This window comes from Anopheles maculipalpis, chromosome 2RL (assembly GCF_943734695.1).
Source record: "Anopheles maculipalpis chromosome 2RL, idAnoMacuDA_375_x, whole genome shotgun sequence".
NCBI lineage: Eukaryota > Metazoa > Arthropoda > Insecta > Diptera > Culicidae > Anopheles > Anopheles maculipalpis.
In genome coordinates, this window is record NC_064871.1 from 75,320,473 (window position 1) to 75,348,122 (window position 27,650).

General features: G+C 43.0%; 1 protein-coding gene across 1 annotated transcript in view; it reads right to left on the reverse strand.

Moving 5' to 3' along the window:
* LOC126568776 (uncharacterized) overlaps positions 1-27,650 on the reverse strand; it is a 128,710-nt gene that overhangs the window by 13,566 nt on the left and 87,494 nt on the right. The window contains exon 4 of the mRNA XM_050225399.1: positions 5,565-5,690. Within this exon, the coding sequence (XP_050081356.1) occupies positions 5,565-5,690 (126 nt within the window). The remainder of the gene's footprint in view (positions 1-5,564; positions 5,691-27,650) is intronic.

The following is a 27,650-nucleotide window of genomic DNA, read 5'->3' on the forward strand; positions in this document are numbered from 1 at the left end:
GCTTCCATTCACGCGAGCCACACCAAAACCGTGAACCGTGCCGCCGTGTAACATCAAATAGTGCAAATCCTCCGCTCCGCGAGGGGGTTTTTGCGACAAGGAATTGGTTCAGGCACCTTCTGCGTGACGGGAGGTCCCAAAAGCAAACGGAACGCTTGTGTGCAGTTTTTCCACTTTCCACTCGACTTGAAAGCACGCCAAGCGTACTATAAAGGTGACATCTTGATCCTCCCCCGGGGTAAGAAGGCTGGGTGGGTAATTTATGACAATTTTAATTTATGGTGTAAACAGAAACATGCAATCCTCCAAACTGAGGCGCGAATCATATTGAGGCGCCGCGCCTGGCCTTGTGGAATATGATTCCCTTTTCGTGATATCGTGTTGCCAGCAAGCGGGAGGTGTTTGCCAAAAGCTTGCAATTTTTGAGCTCTTCAGCATTACGCGTGACACTCCCCCCGTGTCCCCGTGAACATGGAAAATTGAATAAATTTCTTCGCGTTACAACGCGGGTTAATTCGATTAGGTTCATGAATATTTAGATACCAATATCACACGATGGGCGCGCGCGTAGCGCTACAATATTTTTCGAGGGCCAAAAGTTTTCCCGATATTATCGCCGATCGGTTAGCTCTCACCGAACGAAAAATAAATGGAAAAAAAAACGAGTCACCTCCTAGTTCAGCCTGTATACAGCTCAAATCCGAAACACGGTCGCTAACACAATTTACATAAATTTAAATTGAAACTCTGGCAGCTAAAGTTAATCCTGTACGCCGAAAAGAGGTGTGATACCGAAACATCCCATTGTGGTGTACATTATTTAGCGCTAAAAATGGTGCTCGCGCTGGTCAGGGAGCCTGAAGGGCAGCCGCATATGGGAGGAATTATTTTCTTTTATTTAATTAAATTTCCCTATTACGATTTCCCCAAGCGCAATTGCTTAGTGTTGTGCTTGTGGAGGGGAAAAGATTCCTATAAAAGACTCATTCAAATTAGCTCTTTCCACGTCCTGCGAGTGGAATGTAAACCTCGAGTTCTCATTATGAAATATTTATCGAACATTATTTCGGATGACTTTCCCCTACCGCCGTGGGTGGGACGGTCGCGAGGCACAGCTATTTAATATTCAGCGTCAGTACAACAACATAGCAACGCGAGGGTAAAGTCGAAAAAAAAATCCAAGCTTCATTCCACATCTCGATAAGGAATCGCTAAGGGGACAAATTGTGGACATAAAGGCATGGACCGTAAGAGCGCGAGAGGCCATTATTGGAAAATCCCGGTCCCATTGTAACTATCTAGCCGTGCTTGGTCGATTGGTAGATTTGTCGGCAGGGCCAGGAACTAACCGTGTGTAAAATATTTAAAACCCAATATTGAACGATTATAAATTTTTGCTCTAACAAAATACCATCGAAATACCAAAGACTTGCTCACTTCATCCCATTTGGCAGCAATGGTTGAGCTGCGGATGACTTTTGGTTGGGAAGCAGTGAACGTGCGAGCGTTTGGTGAAGTGCTTCCTCTGCGTGTAGAACGCAGAGGAAATCGAAATCGACTTCAGTCCCATTTAGCAAATAGCAACAATGTGCACATACACATACCCATCGCCCCATCTCCGGGATAGAGATTCGTTTTGCGATATTCAGCCAACATCAGACGAAACCAATAACAATGCAAAAAGAGAAATAACTTCTCCACTAAACTCTCCTGCCAACGATCGCCAACGAACCCTCAATATCCGTCCAGGGACCGAACGTGGCTTCTTGATAACAATACAAAAAAAAAAGAATCAACGCATTCCAAACGAGAAATACCTTTTGTTGTAGCTTCCGGCCGATTCGATTTTTCGGTTCGAAATTGCTGCGTTCGGAAGCAGAAGACCGACTAGACCGTCATTAGCGACTGCTACTGGAGGTTGATTCCGCGCTTTGGAAATACCAGCTCTAGCAGCCTGTCGTTGATGGTCGTCGGCAGGATCTGTATGCCCGGTTGCCTAGGCTTCGGAATCAATGGAAGGTAAGTACACGGATCCAACACCTGCACTAGACTGTTTTTCAACGCAACTTTACCTCGGCGTTGGAATTTTTTGCAAACAACGAGCACAACAGCACATTTTCTCCTACACGGCCTAACAGAAAGAACACATATTACCAATGGAAGGATCAACTATAAAAAAAATCTAGTAGATTCCACATGGTTATGCTGTCGGTTTTCCAGCGTTGGTTATTTCTAGGCGCACTTCACTGCACTCTCTATATTTCCAGGTGGAGAAGACACTCCAAGGTCTCCAAGCACTGCAACTTGGTCGCTATATTTAGCGAACAAAGCAAGAATGAAGGGAAAAACTCATACTCCGGATGTGGATATCAAGGAGTGAGTGAAGAATATGACCGGGGGAAACATTGTGAAGTGCAGTCCGGTATGCAAAACGATGAGCAAGTGCACGGTTTTGATAAGGGCATTTTAGACATTTGCCGCTTTGCCTGCATATGTTGTCTTTCAAATTTATCGATTGCACTAAACGGAGCGCTATTTACGTCATAAGAAAATAGCTCACACTTTTGCCATTTTTTTGGCGGGGGATTAGATATGAAGTTGATGTTATTTGAGCATGGGAATGGTATTTTTTACACGAATTTTTAGGTCTCCTAAATTGAATCCTCCTTGAAATTAGGCCTGAATAATTGAAAACTTGTTATTTTGCTTCAACATCATGTATAAAGATGATTCATTTTTGAAGTGTAAAAGGATAACTGTGTTAAAAGATCCTCGAGGAATATTGCAGGACTCACTTAACAAATTATTAAAATATCACACCATTGCATACTTTTAGGCACTGAGTTGCAAAACATTATTTGAAAATTGAAGAATTAAATGGTATTTCATATTGATGCGGTAGGTTGTTGGAAAAGATGGAACATTTTAATTTTTAAGCTTTTTTCTTGTAGTTAATTTAATGAAAATTGATTCACCTTTGATTTTGATCTTTACGAGCATTCAAAAGCGGTCTAATTTGCATTAAATACTTGACTTGAATACTCACTTTTCTCAAAAGCAAAAACGATTGGGAGGAAGTAAAGTTAGCAAATGATCTTTGTACAATAAAATTATGAAGCCAACTTATAATTGATACAGCACGAGGAAATTGAATCTGTGTTGGAGATTTGGATTTGGATGTTTCTGTACACTATGTGGAGGCGAGACAGGAATTATTCTGGAGTTTACAGCGATATCGATTTCGGGTGTGAATCCGAATTAAAATAGGTAGTTTTCTAGGGAGCAATCCGAAAAAAATTGCAGTTGATTTCGCAGTGCACTCAGTGGAGTAGAATCCAGATTTAAAATTGGAGATTACTGCGGAGTCAGCTTCGGAATTAACTCTGGATCCTGAGTTGGCTTTTGAGTTTACTCTGGAATTTGTCCGCAGTTGAATTCGGTTTTTATACGTCGGAGTCGGAGTGGTTGCAGGAATCTCTTTGCTTCCGAGTCGGGCTCTATCACGGTCAGGGCCTCTAGCAAGCAGCTATTTCGTCTTCGTCGCGTTAATCTTTAATCCAATCCAATCCTATTGACCTCCTGTTTCAGTGGGGACTGTAAACTATGACGTTTTTAATATTCTAGGCACAAAAAATATAACAAAAACCTCCAGGCAGGGTCTAGACGACCCAAAAACGGGTCGGTACGGGTCGCCGATGTCAAAATGTCTCCTCGCGCAGCTAAAAAAGAATCGTTAAATTGGTATTGCATACCTTTAGGCGTAGTGAATTCTGAACACATGCTCGTTGGTTGAGGCAATTGACCCGTAGTATGGCTTTATCTCAGTTAAAAATCAGTTAGAGAAAATAAAGCTCTGAAAACTCACAGCATTTTAATCCTAGTTAATCCATGTGCAAAAGCTCAACAAAGAATCGAAAACTGTTATCGACCGACAACAACAGCAACAAAAAATCAACCTCTTCACATTGTATCCATTTCAGTCTCACGAATACAATGAATATTGATTTTTACGATTATTAGTTAAATTTAGCTGGCCACTTTTTTCTTTACCACCGAAATACGTTCCATTAACCCACCGGCACAACATTATCGACACGCCCGTCTAATGAGTTTCGGTTTGAGTGGTGGAAAAACTTTTCCTACCGCTAATTTCGAGATGCTGCTGAAGCACGGGACACATTTTGCTGTCCCGAGCTCAGGTGTAATAGAGTGCGTTGCACGATGGAATCGAGTCTGTCGGAAGCGATTAACGGTGACCCTTGCTCATCGCGCTGTCATGGAGTGTACGGTGTTCAGCAGGTGAGTGCGGGCTTAATCTAGCTGACATCCAATTAAGCTTTAATTTCTTCTCACACAGTGTATGAGTGTAGGGTGTGCTTTGAAGTAAAGCCGCGAAGAAAACCGCTTGTTTAATCTGGTGCTGGATGTGAGAAGTTGTGCTTTAGCGTGTCCATCCATCCATCTTTTTGCAGACAACTTTCGCATGCGAATGTGAAGTATTTCGAAACACATGCCGTGAATAATTCATCATTCCATGCAGAACCCATGCAGCGCTGTTGCTCCAGCGCAATCGACATTCCAACACTCCTAGACCCAGCACGTCTCATAATTTATTTACAATCACCTTCCATCCAATGCGTATTGCACATACAATCTCACCTCTACTGGATGGCGGCCACAAAATCACCCATGGGCCTCTCTTAGAAGTGAATCCGAAACGCACCTAAATGCCACACTCGAATGCTCCACTTCCTTCCTACTATTGCCTTCAGGTGAATGTATCTTCCGTAACGTACGACTGCGCCGGGCCACAACAACAGCGCAACCGGCGCAACAATAACACACGCCCGTATCCGACTGGGAAAGTAATTTATTTGCGTTTTAATTAAATTCTAATTCAATTAAATTATGGTAGTTCAATTTTTTGTCCATTTAAAAAGTAATTATTTGCACCACGGGCGATTCAGACGTGTACCGCCGTAGCTAAAGGTTGGCTAGAGCGGCGATCGTTCGACCGCAAGAAGCGAATCCAAGCACGAGACGTTCTTCAATGTGCGGCGAACGATAAAATGTGGAGTGTTTATGATTAAACGGTATCTTCTGCCTTTTACAAGTGGTTGGAGCCTGGTGCAGCTGGGGCAAACAAGCTGGGGTTGTTTTACCAACAAGGCAATGATTTGATTTTCTGCCAACGGCTTGGAAAACGCCACCATTCACGAGTTGTAAGTAAGAGTTGATTAATTATGATCCATTACGTACAGTCAATGACCAGTATGAACGAAACGAACTACTTGTTTGTGATGAAGGTTACTTTTGGTCTGTGGTTAATTTTTGTTAGCTTTGGTTTAGAATTGCAACGCCTCAAAGTATGCAATTGCTTGGTTGTCGAGCCTTTTTATTGAACAGGAGCCGCCGGAATAACTTTAACAGGTTATCGGCAAATTTTAAAGAGGTATTGCATACATCCAGGTGCACACAAAGCAATATTCAGGCGTTACCGTTTATAAATAATTTTTTTTTTAAAGGACAAGTTATTCTATTTTCACTTTTGAAAAGATACTTACATGATCTGATTGTGGACTTGGTGAGGCCCAATTGGTTGGTATATGCTGTACGAGGCAAGGATCAAAACTGGACGGTCGTTTCTTTACGAAGTCAATCGGTAAGCTGTAGTCATCACAGACGGATATCTGAAACAAGAGCAAGACAAGGTACAAACAATCGTTAAATTGTGCAAAATATACTATTCGTTTAAAACAACATTCTTATCACAGCATCGTATCCATAGTTAAACATTCAATAGGCTTTTTTCCATTCCAAAAATCCGCTTCATCTTACAAGCTCTACGCTTTTACGTGCCAGCACCCTAATCCTTTGCTTGTGCAGCACTGTCTTGTTGAACTTTCGCAAAAGATTTTCCCCAAAAAAACAACAATTTCCATATTGTAACCGCTGTCAACGGAAATTCCACCGGCTTAGCCATCTCACGCGCTGCTCAGAACGCTACAACGCCTTTTAACTTTGTCACCCCTGGTTCGGTGTGGAAGCGAAAATACTCGGACCTCCTTCAAGTATGCATAAATTTCAAATTCTATTGTTTTCGTTACATAATTCATATCGTACCAGCACGTCGAAAGAGAGATACGTTGCCGCTTTGTTGTAAGGCCGGTTTTGTGACCCAGGGAACCCCCGTAGTTTGCTCGGTACAGATTTTGGATGCCTCTAGCGCTTGGTGCACGGTGTCGTAAAAGCAAGGGAGTAGTCCTTCGTTTGATTTCAGCGCGTTTACATTAAATTCAATTTTGGTGGCACGGCTTTAGGTATGTGACCACACGTTACGGGGGCCAGCAACGGGTAAGGGGTAAGCAAACCATAACCCTTGGGGTTGTTGCAATACGGTTTTGCACTCCTAATGAAAGCTGGGGGAAAACTTTGTTTGCTGAAAGCGAAACGACAGTGGTGGTAATGATACGACGATTAATACCACGGCCGGGTGTTGTATGCAGATCGGTGGCGTATCGACAAGTGTTTGCGTCGGTGCGTTTTGTTTAAATACTCACATACACATCCACTTCAAAATCAACCCTTATTTATGGACTTGCCTAACTATGCATCGACAGTTCGTGCGTGGCATTTGCTACACGAGAATGTGGTCAAAAAGGTGGTTCGAGTATAATAAATAATTTATAGGAAATTTAAGTTTTTACTCCAAAATGTCTCTTTAAATCTGAAGACTTTTAATTACAGCAATCAATGAACAAACGTCTCTTGTTTATTTTTTGAAGCAAGCACTTACAAAGTTTGCTTAAACGGGCTAAAATGGACTGCATTTGCTGTATAAAATGGATTTAAGTTTAATTTTATTAACCTCAATTTCAGTCCGAATACTCATAGTGAAGTTTTGGAGCAAAAATCAAACCAGGTTGAAAATGGAACCCGTTACGCTCGGGCCAGTGAACCCCGTTACCGGAAGTGCCGGGACTGGCTCTCTGAGCACGGAATGCACAAGTTTTGTCCACACCCCATCACTGCATATTATTCATATTCATGATTTACGGTCGCATTAACCTTAAATACGTACGGATGCGTTGAACACGTTCAGGTTCAACCGTAGTCATCGCCGTCGTCATGTTCGTTGTTCGCTTGGGCTAGAACAAACCCCCCTGAGTTCTACAGATTGGATCGTCCGAACTCATCCCAATGAGGTGAAATTTATTAAGCCGTAATCATTGCAAACAATACACCAACTCCACGTGTGCCACAAACCCTTGCATGCTTGACCGTCCGTCCTTGCGCCAGACACCGATGGTTCCTCACATCGATGTGAGGACCGTATCATAATGTTTGGTTTTCATTTCCGTTCCTGGCTAACTTTTTTGGAGGGATGAGAGGGCCGTCCCGTTTTTCTAGCGCTTGGGAGTGTGAGGCATGTGTGTTCTATGCGGTTTTTTTCTTTTTGTGGAAATACAACGGAAAAAAAACCACTGGAAATGAAATGTTGGTCATCGTTATGGGGTGGCTTATTGAAAGAATAATTCATTCCAAATGATTTCGTATCAATTTCAATTATGCCTGTATTTGTTGCTTTTGATGATGGCTGCATTTTATTACTTGGCCATAATTCACAGAGATGCGATAATTATCGTAACAGCTCTGTAGAACAAAAGACAATTTTTCCGTTAGTAAATACACACGCTTTAATCAACACAAAGTTGTGTGAGTCGTGTTATTTTAAGTAATGAATGCTTATAATGTTACGCAGAGTATTTTAAATTAATTTAATGTGCTCCGGTTTTATGCTATCAATTGGTGTGTGTAACCATGGATGAACGATTAAATAATTTCAGATTCATGATTACAGATGTACATTATTTCCATTTCAATCATTTAAAAGCCAATAAAGCATTTTTCTGGGATGGAATAGATTTGTGACAAGAACTATTCAACTTTTATAATAATTTGTTTTTAATTAATTGGGTTTTAAGAAGTCTTAAAGCAAGGAATAATTTGTGTCCCATAGCGTGTTCGGGGCCGGTTTTGTTAAAGCCGCCAATGCAGTCATCATTGATGCAATGGGCCATATAAAGAAGCTCGAAAAGAGACTAATGTATGGACATCAAATTGAGAAGAATTATTAGTTCAGAATTCCCAATAATATGTGACATCATGCCATTGTGAGTGGTCCTGTATTAGAGGAAACAGCGGTGCCGGTCTTTACACGGCAGAACCGGGGTTCAAATTCTATTCGAAACGGCCTGCACTTGGAAACTTTCTTACCAACCTCGTGGTTAGTCGTGGACATTCTCGTGGACGTGAGCAAGTTATTAAACCAGTGAAAATATTTTCTATAAGAAAATAAAAAAAGATATTCTTTTCTAAGTCTAACAATGTTTATTGTGAAGTTTTTGGTCATATTAGCTCGGAGAACAACTCCTTTAGGGTTTATAACGAGCTTGTAACACTTCCCAAACGAATTGCACACGGCACGCACCCGGTTCACCGACATCTCGTACCATATCTCTCGGCTTGGTCCAAAGTTTTATCGAGAAAATCAGTAAAATGCTCGCGACATCACGCTTGGATGATATTCACCTTGAAGGCCGGTGCACCATCCCGTTGCAAACCTTAATGATCCTTCCGGTAGAGGACACCAAAATGACGGGGCCAGAAAGGTAATTTTCACATTTTTCTCGACACATGCCAGTGGGTACTTCCCACAAACTGAACCGAGGAGGACCTCTGTAATCGTGGGAGATCTCCTAAGGGTCGCCAACTCCGCCAATAGGTTAATTGGCTACTATTTAATACCAAAATACACAAGGCACATGTTGCATCTTTTTTATCTTGCGGGCAAAAAGTGAATTATAATTAATTTCTTGCTGGATGCAATTTTCTCAAGATCTTCAAACAAAGCTAAACAATGAAGGGATTGAAAAATCCAATGGAATGTTCATTTCTATGAATTTAAAAATACGTTACGTCATGGGCAATTCTACCTTCACAAGTCAAATTGGAAACAAGGGGAAAGCCGAACAGCAAGTAAAAAGCAATGAATAAAAGGTGAATCTCTATAGCAAACAGGCAGCAATGCCTAGCTTTATAACTTCTTTTCCATAGCAAAATAAGAGATAAAATATCACAGTTTCATGAGTAACAAGTCATGTGCTTTGATAATATTGCTGTGAACACTCTGAATCTACGAGATTGCATCATAATAAGATAGAATTTATTGACTTGATCTTTTTGATAGTAGCTCAATGCTGGGGTTAGCAACTATACACCAAATGTTCATTTGTCTTGACGGCAACAACCTCGAGGTAGTAGAGGAGTTCTGCTATCTTGGGACTGTCGTAACTTCGGATAACGATGTCAGTAGCGAAATCCGGAGGCGCATTGTTCAGGGGAATCGTGCCTACTACGGCCTTCACCGTCTGCTGAGATCCAGAAGACTTCGAGACCGCACGATATTGTGAGATATATCACGTGCTGAATCGCCCGGCGGTCCTATATGGTCACGAGTCTTGGACCATCCGAGCGGAGGATGCAAACGCTCTTGGCGTGTTTGAGCGTCGCATCCTCCGGATCATTTTTGGGTGTGTGTTCGAGCATGGAGTGTGGAGAAGAAGGATGAACCACAAGCTTACTGAGCTATACGGAGAACCCGACATCCTGACGGTAGCAAAGACCGGCAGGATACGATGGCTGGGGCATGTTATGAGGATACCGGACTCATGTCCCGCCAAGAAGGTGCTCGTCAGCGACCCCCAGTTCGGCACGAGGCGCCGGAGAGCACAGCGAGTTCGTTGGCTGGATCAGGTGAAGGATGACCTGTCGGAGATCGGGTGCCTACATGAATGGGAAGATGCAGCCAGGGATCCTGACGGTAGCAAAGACCGGCAGGATACGATGGCTGGGGCATGTTATGAGGATACCGGACTCATGTCCCGCCAAGAAGGTGCTCGTCAGCGACCCCCAGTTCGGCACGAGGCGCCGGAGAGCACAGCGAGTTCGTTGGCTGGATCAGGTGAAGGGTGACCTGTCGGAGATCGGGTGCCTACATGAATGGGAAGATGCAGCCAGGGATCAAGTATCCTGGAGATCTATTGTTGACCAAGCCATGTCACTAAGCCGTGCTCTTTAAAAGAGCAGGCCTACATGAGTGAGTGAATGAGTTCATTTGTCTAAGTCTACTAACTAAAACAAATATCCAGTCATATTTTACCCGTATTGAGCATTTGTTTTCTTGTTCATTTTCCCTTGTTGCGGTAGAGTTGCACTCTTAAAATCGCGATAGTTGTAGTGTTAAAGAGCCAAAAACTAAATCCATTTCAAAAACTCAAAAACAAACGAAAAGCAAACAATAAAAAATAGACTCTCGTCTGATAAAATTCATCAAGCTGCAAGCATCTTGCGTGATTTATTCCGTGACACGAGATCTATGAAGATTCATACAAACAATGCAATACAATCATCCCAGTGTACGCCAGCTTTGCCATTAAATTTTCATACCTAACACTGATATATTGCTTCAAGCCAGGCCAGTCTGAGGGAAGAAAAACGGATAAGAAAAAAAAACAAATTCTCAAATAAAAATATTCACACCTTTACACGAACGTCCCAGAACGAGGGGGACATAGATTTCACTTACACCAAAAAGCTCCACCACCCGACTCCTCCAACCGACTGAAGCACAACGTTAAGTCACAACACCCTTGCTAGAAGCAACCAAAAAAAAGTAACATTGGATGCCAATTCGTACGACGCCACACGGGTGAAAATTCAATAGAAAGCCACCATTGCCACACCGCATCACAGAACACAAACAGGTACGCCACACACAATTTGTTTCACTACCCTTTCGCTACAAACATCGGTGCATAAATTCGACAAATTACGGTAGCTTAAATGGAGTAAAATCCGGGTGACTGGAGGGAAGAAACGAACAGAGAAAAAAACTGAATTTCTCCATCTTGACACACATGAGGCACTCGCAACTAAGGTTTGCTGGAAAAAAAATCTCTCGCCGGCTTTGGCGAAGCGGATTTGAACGAAAAGAAGGCAACCGGAAGAAGCAAATCAAATCAATTTCCGGCTATAAATCAAAGGTACTGTCGGGAGATGATTCCAATATCTTTTTCCGTCGGCCTCGGTACGGCTCGGTGTACAAGCACCGCTTGTAGCGTTTGGTGAAGCGTGTTTCGGATCTGATCGGCGTAATGGCCACCGTTGCCATTTGCGCGAATCGTTCCACAACCGTCCCCAGAGACACGGTGCCAGCAATGGCGACACACGCGCGCAGAAACTGTAACCCCTTGCAGTTGGGAGAGTTGTACCACGCCAAGTCACAACCGGACGACACTCGTGTCGTGTAACAGTTACAATCCGTTTCGCCAAAAAGACAGTGGTTTCTTCTTCTTGGGGATACAATTGCCACAGTTCCTGACGCTTCTGGCAGGAAATTGCTCGTTTTAGCAGCTCCCATGCGAAGGATTCCTTTTCGTCCTTTGGTTGATCTTTTACCAGCGACATCAGGCTAGCGCATCGGCTTTTGCAAACGATCAATGCTTGCCCTTTCCAGCCACACACACACCCGAAAAAAAATCGTACGTGTTGAGGCGGTAAAGATTTATGGCATCTCATTTGAATGCTAGTGAAAATGCTTCGATCAGAGCGTGGGCATCTATTCTCAACGTCCGGAAGAAACACGGACTCACTCCTTTTGTTGTGAGGAATGTAAAGAGGGTTTTATTTATTGAAAACACTATTTACATTTTATATTTATAACATCTAATATGCATGGCTTTCTTGCTGAGCAGTTTTGTTTTTCCTCGTGTTCTTCCCCCGGCCCGGCTATGAATGATTCTTCCCCATCACCAAATAGACGACCGCAGATGGAGCTTATTCACACGGAGCACACAGGATACGGGCCGTGCTGGTGACGGATTGCAGACAATATGTGTGTGCAACGTACAATAAGGTCCGCCCGTGTTCGCCCCTAACGAAGGAAGGTGAGAGCATCAGGCTTCCTGCTCACTGATTAGATTTTCCTTGATGCGAAATGGAAGTGCCGCAAGGTACTGCGATGAAAGGTACTACAATCACGGCGGCTATCTACCGAATGCTAGTGATGTGCGCAAAGTAAGCAATGTACCGCAAGCAACAAATGGATGCTCATTTCCTTGGAAATCCATATTCCCTACATATTCCCCCGCACGCTAACGGGCACTCATCGATCTGGTTGTCCGCGGGAATGTTGCAATATACCGTGGCCCGAAATTGATTCCATTTACACGGGTTTTGCCGTTATTACGCGCCATTTGTAACTTCCCTTCTTCCTGTGCAAGGATCTCCGTGGGATCTCTCTCAGTATAGGAAAATGGTGTCTCCATTCTCCACCCACAAGACTTTCCCATCTTCCAGTGCCGCTAGGAGTTGGTGCGGAAAATTGTACAACAGCGTGCAATAGCACAAGTTTAATTACGCACACACACGCTGTCGAAATCGGGTAAATTTGCATTTTACACCCAATCAGCGGCAACATGTTGCTACAAACAGATTCAATTACTGATCCATTAGTGGGCATGAAGCAGCAACACATAAAAAAAAAACAACAACCTACCAAAAAGATACTTCAAACCCACGACTTGATACTAACAAAGTGCCGAGATTAATAGTGGAACATAAAATTTAATTCACTTCCCATTTTACAGACGAGATTGTTATCCCTCTCCTACCCGGCTGTGTTTCGATTTCGTTATATTTCATCTGCAATGTACGAAAGGATGCTGCTCTTCCATCTCCGGCACCGTTACTAAGGTGTAAAACTGCTGCAACCTGCTCATCCAGCGTTGTCCATCCGCTTACATCACACGTCCCAGTACACGACACCCACAGTAAAAATTCATTAAAATAGACTTTTATAGACGATCAATTTAACGCACTGACAGTCATTAACATATTTGTCCCAACGATAACTGCCCTCTTGTGGTTCAATTGCTGTTGTCAGGGGCACAGCCAGCCACTGGAAATGGCCATTGCTACTAAGCAAGCAGCGGCACCCTCCAATCGACAAGCAATTTTCGTTCGTGGTGCACGGTAATGGCTCTGCGGTGAGCTTTTATTTCTTCCAAGGTGCGTGCCCTAACGGTCGACCACCGGGGATCGAATGGGTTAACTTTTATTGTCCACCAGGTAAGTGAGGGACCACGGTGGCCCCACGGGGCAGTCTCCGGTACCGTGACAAATGGTTATTTTATCGTGGGAATGTGTGGCGATATCAATAGGATGGTTGGGTCATTGTGCGCCGTGCAGTTTTTACGGGTGTCTGGAACGTGCAAAGTGTTCCTCTGTTGTTTTCGGTGATTATTTGCTCCTTTGTTTGAAGGGTGTAAAACACACCCTTATTGCAGTGGAAGGTCTACTATTATGAGTGCATGTAGTATTGGTAAGTATACATGGAGATATCTCAGTAGAAGTCTATCAGAAGGAAGCGTTTTGATTATGTTGCTTACTATTGAATTGTAATCAATACTATGAATCGGTGATTATCGTATAATTAGAGGAGTCCTTCGTACTAATGTTAAAGAGTATTTGAACACAAACAGAGCGACATGAAATATTTAAACAGAAGTTATCAATCCTCTCAACGCTCATATTGTTTGTACGAGTCCCAGATTTCTGGCATCTGGAAGTATGCAGTCCTTATTTATTCTGATTCGTTATGTATTATGAAAATTGACCCTCATAAGTCGTCAGTAGTTCTGTTGTCAGTGTTTGTAGTAATACTGTTATGATATGGGTTGAATCTGACTCTTCTTAAAGGACATAATTGGCTTTACATACTCTACTCCGACGCAACACGTCCATGGTGTCAAAGGACGGTAACATATTTTTATACGGTATACGGAGAATCCCAACCGCTTGAGAAGATGGGTCATATTGCTAAATTAACTGGGGGTTGGGGGAGAAGCATTGCAAGACACCCCCAATATCATCAAGAAAGATCAAGAAAAAAGGATCATGCAAAATGCGGACTTCGACATACGAGACACGATTTTCACCCGATCTTTCCAATTCTTAGGCTTCACGGATGACATCGACATCATCGGACAGACATCTGACGACGATCTAGAGGTGGTAGAGACATTCTGTAGCCTTTGTATGATCCTAACTTAACCTAACCTAACAACGTACGATATATCACACACTGTTACGTCCGGTAGTCCTCTACGGGTACGAGTCCTGGACTATTCAGGCGGAGGACCCCAATACACTCGCCATTTTCGAACTGCGGGTGCTAAGTACTATCTTTGACGGTGTGTACGAGCAGGGCGTGTGGCGAAGGAGAAGGAACCTCGAACTAACTGTGCTCTTTGATGGTGCAAATATCCTGACGGTTGTGGGATACGCGATGAGCATGACTCGTGCACCATCAGGAAGGTAATCGTCAGCGACCCATTCGGCACGAAGTTTAAAGGAGCACATCGTTAGCTGACAGCTGGACAGCTAGAGTCGAACCTGTTAGAAATCGGAAGCAGCTATGGGTGGAAAACTGCAGCACTAGATGGAGTTTACTGGAAACGAATTGGAGACCTTATCATTGTCAACTAGATATGCCCAAACCAGAGCAAGTCATGAAAAAGAAAAACATACAAGAAGTGAATGTAATCTCAGAGGCTCAAAGCCTCTATAAACAAACGAAACAAAACTATTCTCGTGATGAGGAATGACTATCGAAATACGTAGTATTATTAAGTCTATTAAAACATTATATGACCGGGATAACCTCAGAGGTTATTAAACGAGAAAGAAGAGATTGAACTTCCGACAAGTTCTTGAAGTTCAAGAGTCCTAGCCATGCATATGGCCAAACAATAAACATGCTGCGTAACTTCAGGTATAAAAGTAGAACTAACATCAGCAATTCGACTGAGGAATTATCACAAGTCTAAAGAACCATACAGCCGGCTTGGAGTGACTGATTTGAGATCCCTCCAACAGTCGATTTGAGAGAGTAGAGTGTTCTTATTCAGTATTCGTAGTTTGCAATACGAATAGGGCAGTTCGGTTGTGCTGGCAATAGCGACGAGGGTCTTCACACGGCAGGACCTGAATTCAAAGACGGACCGTTCCCCCTTAGTGAGGACTGACTATCCAACTGACGTGGAAACAATAACTCTAGTAAGTCACTAGCTGACTGACATCATCTAAAAGGTCATCTAAGCCAAGAAGAAGAAGTATAAAAAAGAGATAGAAATATAATAAATTGTGTAAAAAAAATTTAATTGTGAAATGAAACTTTTAACTCTGTAGCGAAAGAAATTCAATACAAACTAGCAAAGGAATATCTTTGAGATTTTTCGTTAATGTTCAACGATCTGCACCATAAAGGAATCGAATCGTTTGCACACCTTAAATAAATATCAAATTTCACCGAATCGAATCGACCTCCACCCGGAAAAGCTGCTGCAGACACACACTGCAGACTTTTCACGTATTTAGCATGTTTCAGTAAACCCCGTCACGTAAAGACGGTAAATCTGCCGCCGGAACGAGTCGTGATTTCGACAAACATGATCCCGGTTTTTCCCGTTTTTTTTTTTTGTGTGTGTGTATGCTTCGATTTATCACATTTCTTTCCGAAGCGAGTTTCCACATCACCAACCCACTCGCCAGGGAAGAGAAAATAATTTCTTGCTTAAATGCCATGTTGCTTTACTCGGTGCAAGAAACTAGACAACCGGGATGATGTCGGAACGTGCCCGCATTCCTGTGCCAGCTGTTCACCGTTCACATCTGGTGGGCTGCAAGGTAGCGAATAAAAAATGTATACATTGCGCCCTTCCGACATTCATTGTATTTATGTATACATACGCACCCGAAATCAATGTGTTGAAAAATGGCGCATCATTATTCTTGCACCTAAACAATCGTTGTCAAGAACGGCCCACGGGGAGGGCCCACTCATAATTTCGCCACCGACTCGGACCCACGCTACGGCTGTTGTCACGGAAATAAAGCACTTCTGTTTCTCCTTCCCGAAGCCCCGTCCACAGATAAATCTCAGACGCGACAGGTTCTGCAAGTTATTGCTCTTATTATTACATAAATTGCTGCTTCACTTTAGCCGCCCGCCACCGAGCAAATAAAAGAGTCCGCGCGATTTGGGCAAACGGTTTTGAAATCACTCAACTTTTCCCCAACGGTTAGTGTCGGTGAGGCCCCAAACCATCGAGCGGATGTTTTTCGAGTGCAGTCCTCGTTCCACTGGCCAAGAGCGATAAATTATGCTTAATGTATCTCCGGAACTACAGGGAACTTCAAATCCACGGACCTGCCAAATAAAGGCAGGGTTGCTTGTCGGTGTTACACAAACCCACCCACAGCTAAGTGTGGTGGAGCGATTTCGTAACCACGTTACCACACAAAGCTGTTGCGGTTGGAAAAGGGGGACGCGAAGAAGCACCGGAAGAAAAGTTTCTCCAAAGACGTTAACCACAAAGCAGACACCGTGACGCCATTCTTATCACCTCGATTATCGCGCCAAACCAGCGGGCTGGGTTGTCCAGCTGCCAGTGCTTTTATCGCTCGGCCTAACCAATAAGTATGGTAAATCTTTTCCTCTTTCTATTTACATAAATTCAGCCACACCCTCAGCGCCCCAACCAAACCGACAGCACGCACCAAGGAATCACCACCAAACCAAAAAAGGGGAGAAAACCAAATCGAATCAACATAAACACTGGCCGGCAAAAAAAAAGGATTTACTATCCAATCTTCCCCCAGCGGGAAAGGACACTGCGAGAGAATGATTCAATAATAATCATAATTTTCTTTGTCATCAGGCGTTTTGTCTCTCGGTAGGTTTCTGCACCGCTTCACCCTGGGAAATGGATGGGTTCCAGATATTTAACTTTCGTCGACGATGTGCGATGAGAAAATGAGGCACTGAGCAGAAAATGGCTGTGGAGAGGGAGTTTGGTCTTCAAGGACGTTCGTTACCAAACATGTTGGACGACAATACAGCCTAACTGGCTGGCTCTGGTCCAAAAACCATTTACCGGTCGGTACGATACCGACTACAACAATGCCAAGAAGAAAAAAACGACTTCTGATTTCCGAAACTACAATCGTAACTATTTATTGAAGTCGCTTACCAGCTCGGACACAGGCACGCCACGACACAAACAAGCTGCCATCGCCAGCATCTTAAGCATATTCGTTTGAGTTTTTGGTTATGACAGTTGGTTCTCCTTCTACCGTCGCCAAAAATTCTTCTTTATTCCTTGCGAAACCGTGCGGGGTTGTTTCTGTTGGTTACTTGCTATGTCCATAGCATCATCTCTCGGAACATTTCCGTTGATCCTGGCAAAGCTCAAGTTGTTGTCGGAACGGAAATGTGAAAAAACGGAGACCCCCTGCCGATGATACTGATACGATGGATAACGACGATATGTGTGTCCATACACTCGCTCACGTTCTGAGATTGACGGCTTGCGATGAAAAAGATTGGGATATTTCATATAGGCCCATAGACGTACCGGACGAATTTTTGCAAAACCCAAGATACTCCATCGGAGTTTTGATTACCTTTTTCGGTCTCACACTCCAACCAAAAAAAAAAAAGGTACACAAACCGTCCACGACCGGCGGTAATAGTCGAGAACAAGACCCGGTAATGTTATTGACAAAACGTATACAGCCGATCCGACCACATGCTACCACAGCTCAGAGCCGTGTACCTGAGCTTACTAAGAGCTAACATGACCGGTTCGTACATGATTATAATCCGAGAAGGATTTGTACCACCACCACACAGCACTAGCAATTCTAGTCAGGAAGCTCTTTGATGGTTTGAAGTCTTTCGCTGGAACTCCTCACCGACCGAGCTCGATAAGATTTATTGGGCGGCTTATCTGTTGACGCAGTGATATGGTCCGAAGTTTTGGCAGATTTGTAGTACGGAAGTCGTAATAAGCAAGAAATAATCTGATCCCCTCCTAAACCACTGAAGCGCTCTCGCTATCCGGGTTTTGGGTTCACCCTCGGGACTGCTTCTCAGTTTCCGGTTCCGGGGAGGAGGAAAAATATGCTCCCATATTCCAAAATACACTGCGAGTCACAGATTTTCCAGTACAGCAAGAAAGAAAGACAGGAGATTTCTTTACTAAAATGGAAAAAAGAAACTTTGATGAAGTTGTATGTCCAACTAAACATTTCGTATTCATAGAATAGCGTAAATCCCAACCGCAGTCTATGTATATGAGCTACATTCTATCGAGCTTCCCGGAGCGGTTAGTGAGGACTCCGCATAATTCTCCTTACACTGTGACACCTTCTAAGAGATGGATCGATACTGGAACGCCTTCCGACGCATAAAGAACTTGGTCCTCAAAGCTATGGGAACAGTATGCGAAGAAAAATAGAGAAATTCTTCAACCTGCACTTTAGGATGCGGAAATAAATGACATCCAACACCTGCAACTCTTCAAATCATCTCGTACACACCTGCCACCCATCCAGACCAGAGAGAACGCCTAATGCGAAAGGTTCGAATTTCCCTGGCAAAAAGCCTCTGTCTCATATTCGCCCCATCCAGTCTGCGGGCGTATGCACTTTCCACGATTCGTCAAATATTCATGAAGCTCTCAAGCTTCCTTTTTTTTCCTCGGCCAAAAAACAATAGACTCCGTGTTCCAAGCCAGTGCCAGTGAATGCCTTGAAGCGATTGGAGTGGAGTAGGAACAGGAAGAAAACACTCACACACAATACGTATACGCATATCCTTTTTTGTCGGCATAAAGTCGCCACGTCAAGACCTTCTCCATCAACTCACTCCATCCAAAATCGCAAAGGTTCTAGTGGCAGAGCTCACAAAAAAAAGAGCAAACACCTACTTCATAACCGAACCATGTAGACAAGGAAGTGGGGACTTGCGGACACCGGAGCGTGTGGATTCGGGTTTCATTTAGTCCTCCCCCATCGCGCATAATTCGTCCTCTCAATCAAGGAAATGGAAAAGGACACTTTTGTGTGATGCTACACTTTCAGCCAGGGAGCTACCGCCCGGGATTCTGGTGAGGTGATACTACCAGCAAACCCGGCGTGTGATAAATTAAGATGTGTACGGAGTGAAACTTTATATCCTGCTCTGCCCTGGAAGATGGATTGGGCGTAGCCTCCAAAAGCGGGAAGGAAAAGGATGCATCCAAGTCCAGCGAGACGTAAATGTCAATAGAGGTGATTGTTGGTGTTCGCGTTGATGGGGTCGGGCATAATGATGAGATGTTTTGACAGCTGCGGTTCAGTTAGCATCAATTAGGATCAGGTTCGGCGTCGATGATGACCTCATCTCGATTTACCTCCTTTACATGCGCCCCAAAGTCTGCCCATAGCAACCGGGGGTGGATAGATCATAAATATTAAATTTTGCGAACAACAATTCACACTCTACTAGACGATTTTTTTGTTTAGACTTGCGTTTTTCGGGAGCGTTGGACGAATGGACAGGAACTGAAGATCAATTTTGCTGACAAATTGAAACTAATGATTCATCCACCGAGGTTAGTGTGTGTGTGGGGGACCAACCGCCGTGACCGCAATCAACGCTAATGAAGCATCGAACAATCGACACACTGCTAGCAATTTGAGCACGTCCGCGGGACAGAATCTACGCCACGTCCTGTTTCTTGTTCTGCTGTCACACCGTACTAACCTGAAACGAAAACAACCAACACGAAAAACACAATATTAAAAATCAATATTTCACCTAAATGGATGTCGGTCAGTGAGCGTATGGAGGGACGACCCACCACAGTAGTAGCGGGTCCACTGCACAATGATCAAATCCCCACCCGATCGATCCTTCTCGCCATGGAAGTATAACTTTGTTTGCTTCCGTGCCAAAAACCTGTGCGAAATTCTAACCTCAATTGCTGAATTCCAGCGGGACAACACGGGTCGACCAAAACGGGAAAAATGAGGTAGGAAAAAAATGTAAAATTCATAAGCTACCGAAGCACCTAACTATCCCTGAGGTTGGCGGGTAGATTTGCAAGGTATTTTTCCTTTAACCGGAACCCCTTCAGGACCACCAGGAACCAACGTTTTGTTTGCGTGTTAGATTTTTTTTGTCTGTACCACCACCTCCAGTACGTACGGATGTCTTTTTTGGCAGTGGAGACCGAAAACTATTTCCCCAGCGCTTGGACTCATCTGCCTTCCTCCCTTGGTTAGACCCTCGGAACACAATGTTCCCTTTCATGTGAGCCTTTAGTGAGTCATTTTTTACCATCTTTATGTGGCGGTTACGCTTAACTAGGTCGGGGAAGAAGTAGAGAGAAGGTAGTATCAAGCTACCAGGAGGAGAGGATGTGAAGACATCGAAACATAAACAATTTTATGAGCAAACTTTCCTTTCACCGCAGATAAACAATCTGTTACGCCCGCCGTTTGTATGGGGAAGTCAGCCAAGAAGTAAAGTAGCCTTCCTTTTGGGCATGTTCTGTGAGTGTGTGTATCTTGTTATTTTTGCGCTTCTTGATGTTTTTACGCTCTTAGTTTCGATCTATTTCGTGTTTTCCTTTCGCAGGTGTATCGTTTTTTGAAAGGTATTTGTGGGTCTGAAGGGAAAAAATCGCATACATGCCGAGGAATCCAGTTTGTCTACGGTGGCAGTCTACCCGTCAGAGACTTCTTTATGTTTCAAGTGGTACCATGTCTTAAATTGGCAAGTTTAGCAAAGCGATCCATAAAGCGGACCGAATGTAATACGCTGGGGTTTGTCTACTTTTCTTACGAAAAAAAAACAACATTCCTGCTGCGCATATGTTACATAACCATAAAAATCAAAATGAAGGTACGTAGGAATTTGAGGAATTTCCGGCACTTATCCGAAAAGCATTTCGCGAAACCTTCCTTTCGTGCGCCGGTAGTGTTTTTCGTGGTAGGCGAAGGGGATTTGCCTTGCTTGGTGAAAAGAAAATTAACATTGTTTCCACAACCGTTTCTGTGGTTGAGCAGAACACCCTCAACCTGACGTGGATGTGGCTCAAGTACCTCTTTCTAGGCTAGTTCCTAGAGGATAGCTCCTTCACTCCGCATCCAAACCGCAGCTCTTGTTGCACTTGAAATCATTACTATCCTACACAAAGGCTCAAATTGGCCTTTCGGCTAGATTATTTTACAAACATTCCTGTCTGCTGATGCTTCTCCCTAAACCTCGCACACAATACACTCAACAGAATTCCATTCCTGGTTACAATCCCTTAAAGTCGCTCGGACTCGAACTAATATTACAAAAACGAGGACAATATTCATTCCTTATTTATCCAATGGTTTCCCTGCCGCATGTGCCTCAAAAGCCACAGTGTGAAAAAGCGTGTTACAACAATAAATCAAACACAACAAAAGTGTTCTCCACCCCCTTTAGATGGTTGTTTCACTTTTTACCATCAAAAGATTTTTCTCTCTTGCCCACCTTCCGCATCTGTGATTTTTAACCTTATCGCTACATAAACGGGCGAGATCGTGGATTGAACAACCATCAAAAAGCCTCGGAGTGGGTTTTTCTTTTTTTCAACAGCACAAAAAAAAAAAAACATCTCGCTTCCTGATCCAGGAGTTACTTGGAAGCAAAGGAAGCAGAATGAACGCCACACGCAGATTCTGCAATAAAAATATAATTTTACAACTCACTTTCGCTCGGTGAATCTTCTTTATGGGGGGATGCGAAAGTTTTGGGCTGAAAGAAGGATTTTGCGAAAGCTACTGTATTGAACGTTTTGGAAAGAGAAACATGGCAAAAAGGGAAACAATTCAAATAAAGGCACTGAAGTTTATATTCTGTTTACAGAGTTGGTTTACAGTTGTTAACGAAAAAAAGTATCCATCGGTTTTTGTATTAAAAAAGGTAATCTAAGGCTAAAACATTACATTGACTCATCTGCTTTTCCAGGATTATAATTAGGAAAAAGAAGAAAATAACAATAGAATAATAAAATGAAAATAAAAAGATGGAACAATTAGATAAAAAATTGGATAAAATCGATAATAAATCTTAATTTTTTCTTGGGGAGTACGTCCTAGTAGGTCTATGTAATGCCGGCTATGTGGAATGGGTTCTCTAGACTTATTGATACCACGTAGTTGGACAGTCAGTTAGATAGCCTCACTACGTCGAAATAGCCCGTCGAGGTGGCCCAGCTAGGATTTGAGCCCCAGTCCTGCCATGTGAAGTCTGGCGCCGCTGTTGTCTCTACCACGGATGGCCCATCTTCTTCTTAGCTTAACGACCTGCTAGCTCACGCTGGCCATATTATCGTTTACTAGTATTGCTGAAACCACGTAGTTTGATACCGTGCCGTTTGAAGACAAGCGCCGTCGTTGCCTCTACCACAGTGCAAGTTTTTTTTTTTATTCGCGTAACACTCAGGCCAGGCCAGGCCGTATTGATATAAAAACGGCTCTTTAACAGTCACATTTTTAACTGTCAGTTAGTTGTATTGTTTTAAGAATTTCACAGCAGTGTAGCGAATGGACAGAATACTAGCAGATTTATGCTGAAGTTAACCAGGACAGCTTTAGTAGACGGTAATCAGAATTTTTCTGTTTGTAATTTTGGTTCCTTGAAGTGTCTTAAAGCGACGAGATCAACGAGAATTCTTATCTAGTTTTTCTAGAAAGTTGTGTGGTAAAATTATCTACTTAAATGCATCGGTTTTATGCAAAACTAAAGAAATTAAAACAAATTCTAATGCTAGTTTTGAAGCGGAAAAAGAACTTTTTAGAAATATTTGCTGATCAAAGTCTTGCAGGTTCTGATAAAGCCGTTTAACACAAATCTCTTCCATGCACTGTTATCATAAGCACTCTTTCGCTTGATGATTCATTCGTTTCACATTCACACAACACAAGCTTCAAATTTCACCCGTATGGAGTATAAACTGTCACGATAAAATAAAATTTAACAACCGTCAGGCACCATTTACTTTCATCTCTATCCACGCTTAGCACCATTCGCTAATGGTATGTGCGAATCAGATTTGGAAGGCTTCACCTGGGTATGCCACCCCGCAGCAGTCTATCCTGTGCTTCCAGCATTCGATGCTGAATGGAGCCCAATTCTCATACTTTTTAGCCGTTTGCCAATTGCCATAACGTACGCAAAATAAACGTGTTTAACGTCAAATCAGTGCGCAGAAGATGAAGAAGCCTCGGCAACCTGAAGCAGCGAAAAAAACATTAAATCTGAAAAATGGAATATTTAACACCTCCGGGCATTCAGGTGGAAACAGTTTCCGACGAATGTGGCGCCCGTTGATGCCGGCGAGCAGTTAAAATCCGTCCAAAATCACAAACTAAACAGAGAGTGAACGTAATTATCATTAATCTTTCGACCCCTTGCGGCATCTTCGCGGCATACTGGTTTACGAGTTTTTGGGTGAGCATTTTCACCGAACAAGATTAAAATATCTCATCCAACTCCGCACAGTTTGAGGATGGCACGAGTAGCTAATTCCCGGGGTTTTCCTTCAAGTTTCTACCCATAAAGATTTACACGTCGCGAGTGACGCAATGGTACAAAACCCATGCAACAAGCAGTTGGACAGAGGAGAAAAGCCCATCCCGCTTGGTCCGTATCCGTGATGTGCATAAATACGATTATGGGCGGATAAGAGCTCGGAAAAATGAATGATTAATGACTCCATCATCATCATTCCGCAGACACAGACACGTCAACTTGAGATGAACCCCATTAAATCCTGGTTTCCGGTACTCCGTGGTATATGCGTACACCCTCGTTCGTGTTGTTCAAAAATCGAATTAAGACGATATTTATTTACAACCCACCATGCAGAATCGTGCCGGAAGTAACTGATGACTTGAGAAACGGATATTACACATCACCTAAATGATGTACTAAAAACCGATGCTGACGTTACACTAGGCAGAGAACTTTTATCGCTGAGCACTTTCAATCCTATCCTTTTCTTTATTTCTTCGCATCTAAATTCATTGTGGCATCATGTGCACCATAAACTAGAGGCCAGAAGTTGAAATTTAAATTTCAATCGTACACACTAAAGCGGTGAGTGATTGCGAAAATGGCGCTGCAATCCAAACGCATTCGATCCTGAATCTAAAGCCGGGACTTCATTCCCTACTTTTAGGACCAATCCGAAGCATCCTTTCAACTTCCACCTCGGGTCAGTCCACAACACAGAACGGAGAAGAAACGGCCCAATGTCCGGTACGGCCAACGATTGTTCCGTTGCGGAGCGAAAAACCCATTATGCACCGGTGCTATGGCAATGTCCGTGGACTTTCCACCGACCAGTTTTGGGGCCGCAGATGGGAGAAATTCGCTGCCCGGCAGCTGGGCCCAATTTTAATACGCTTTTTGCCCAATCCCAATCCCGCGCCAACATTATCTGCCTCTGCATCTTTCGGGTGGTGTAATTTGAGCTGCTCGCTCGGCTGCTAGAAGGCGTAGGGGCTCTCGTGCGTCGTTACATAAATTCTGCACAACATATTTTATAAATTTCCAACAAGCAGTGAAATTGTCTGCACTTAAGCGTCTGCCGATGGGGCTCCCTTTTTTTGTTGTTCGGGATAGCTACATGGATGAGCTCGTATGTGTCCGAGTAAATGAACGTAAAGGAAATAGCATCGTCACGGCTGGTTTTCCCTTTACACCTCGTAATGAATTGCAGGTGTTTTTTTTGCCTTAGGATAGGATTTAGTTAGCACACCCAAAAAAACAGGAAAACGATTAGTCGACCAACGTTAAGAGCAGCGTTTTTTGGGCATTTGCATAACATTATGAGATGATATTTGCATACAAATTACCAACTGATGCAGTTTAGTTTTTTTTTTTGTTTGGTTTTCTGTTTTGGGGTTTTACAGATGCATCATCCTGTCCGTAAGAGCTGCACTTTAGTCGTTAATTTTTAATACCCTTTTAAGGTTAGATGGATTCATCAAACATGAAAGAGAAACTTTGAAAATAAAGCTTTAATATGATAACACTGCGGTTTTAACATATTTTTCTGGCTCACTGTCCACCTTCTTTGGCTTTGTAATTTCAGAGTCCTTGTCCAGCCATCGGTTACTTCCTTTAATTAGTTTACCCGTAGATCAATCCCAACTGTTAGTCAACCCTTCCTTTGATGGGTAAGGTTCCCAACCGACTGTCCAAGAAAATTAGTTTGGAAGTAGAGATGGACAAAATAGGCATGAATCCGAAACTGGTTTCGGACGGTTCCAAAAGCAATCGGAAGCACTTCAGGACATTCCAGTTCCGGGCAAAAAATCCAGATCCTTAAGGTTCTATGGCAGTCATCCGGAACAAACAAGATATTAGAATAATAACTCTTTTCAAAGAATCAATTCACTCTTATTCCCTCCCTCTGCGATTTAAATTAAAAAAGAGTTTAAAAAAATCTTTGCGTTTCGCAAATATCTGTTAAGTGAATTAAAATCTCATTCCGATTAAATATCTCTGGCGATTAGCACCTGCTTCAGAGTGGGTTTAATTATATCGACACTCAAAAGTGTTGATAAAACATTCTGCGAGTCGAATCTTTCTGGCAAATATTAGCTCCTTTAGAGTGAGCTTAATTATAACAACTCCCAAAGAGGTAGTAAAAATGATTTGCAATTCGAATCACAAAACAGTTGTAAACACTCTTTGGAATCAGAAAGAAAAGTGAGTTAAATCATCAGAAAGATTTAACTCACTCACTCCTGCTCAGTACGTATCACAATAGATCGAATGGATCGATGGAGGCTGTCCGGGACCTTAGGAGGAGGAAACGGAACCGGAACCTAGGAGGAGGAAAGGAGTGAAAGAGAGAAGGGTTGGGTCTTGAGACTGGTTTTCAGAAGAAAACAGGCACTCAAGGTTTTCTTGGAATTGGCACTGGATATCGCTCGATCTTCTGATGTCCAAACTAGCAAAGTTTGGTGTCGGGGGTCAGCTGCTGTCTTGTTAAAGTGTTGTCCTGTTTTCCGACTCCTTTGAAGGTCCTTCTGGGGTTCCTCAAGGGAGTGTCCTTAACCCACTCCTATTTTTGTTATTTGTTAACGATTGTGTGTATACCCTCCCCCCTGATGGTTATCTGCTTTATGCGGACGACCTAAACATTTTCCTTCCTGTGAGTTCGTCTGCTGATTGTTGTCTCCTTCAAGATGCCCTTCATACCTTCTCCGTGTGGTGTCTTAACATTGGCCAATATCTGTGTCCTGATAAATGTTGTGTTATTTCGTTTGGGAGATCTTCTAAGATCCATCACAACTGCACCCTTCATGACACCGCCATAGGTTGAGTAACTTCCGTGAAAGACTTGGGAGTGTGGCTGCACGAGACTCTCTCTTTTAACGTTCATGTTGATCGTGTTGTGGCCAAATCCAATAAAGCTCTGGGTCTGATTGTTAGACTGTCCTCAGAACTTAGAGACCCCTTATGCCTGAAGGCTTTGTTTTGTTACTGGGTCCGATCTACCTTGGACTACGCCGCCGTTGTCTGGTCTCCCCCAGGCTCGACTGCAATGGCCAGGTTGGAGAAGGTGCAGCGAAAATTCACACGAGTAGCTGTTCGTCGCTTCCTTGCAGGTTATCAACTGATCCCTCCATCCTATCCTGTTCGCTGTCGACTTCTTGGGCTGGACTCTATAGAAGCCCGTCACTCCCAACTCCGATCATGCTTTATCGCAAGTCTCCTGTCCAATGATCTGGTTGTTCCTTCTCTTCTGTCAGCCATCCCCCTTTATGCCCCATCCCGCCGTCTACGCGATAGACCTTCCTTACACATCCCATCCGATACGCGATACGGTTCAAACGAACCTTTTTTAAGAGCGCTATCGCCCTCCAACAACGCGTACCACCTGTTCGACTATAATGTCTCTGTGTCCCATTTTCGTTCTCGTCTACGTTACTCCTCTTGCTTGCATCCTCGTTAGTGTCGTGTGCAATTTTTTCAATCCCCCTATGGTCCTTCTCACCATCCTTAGTTATTAAGACAATTTTTGTGTAGCCCTTGAGGCAGACGAAATATTAATCTTTAATTAAATAAAATAAATAAATAAAAGTTATTCGATGGCCGTCCTAGGTTGTTAGAGCCAAAAAGAAGCAGAAAACTTGAAAATACTTAGCGTTAATTGAGTGGACTTAATTCTCAAGTTAACAAAACCATTAAAATCAGCGTGGAAGGTAAATAAACAATTTTAATTGTTAGAAATAAGTGTGTAAATCGTACGAAAAGATAAGGAGTTTTACAAAAAAAAAATAAGAAGAAAGATGTTTAGAACTACATTCTATTAATTCTACGACGTGGATTGGTGGATAGAAATTAGAACTACGTCGCTTAGTACGAAGTATTCGACCTCTAGTCTGCATTATCCGCGTAACTACGTAAATACTCTATTTCACTACTTTGCTTCTTTATTAACTTTGTTGAACTTTGTTACAACTAAGGCACCTCCATCTACATCTACGGCATCGACATTATTTCCTACTTTCTATTAACACATTCCTACATTATAAACAATCGACATTATCTAGAAACCTTAATCTAGTTATTTTCTATTCATGTCTCGGCACATTTCATTGCCCATCTCTGCATTTAATTGGTCAAATGTCGTTGAACATAA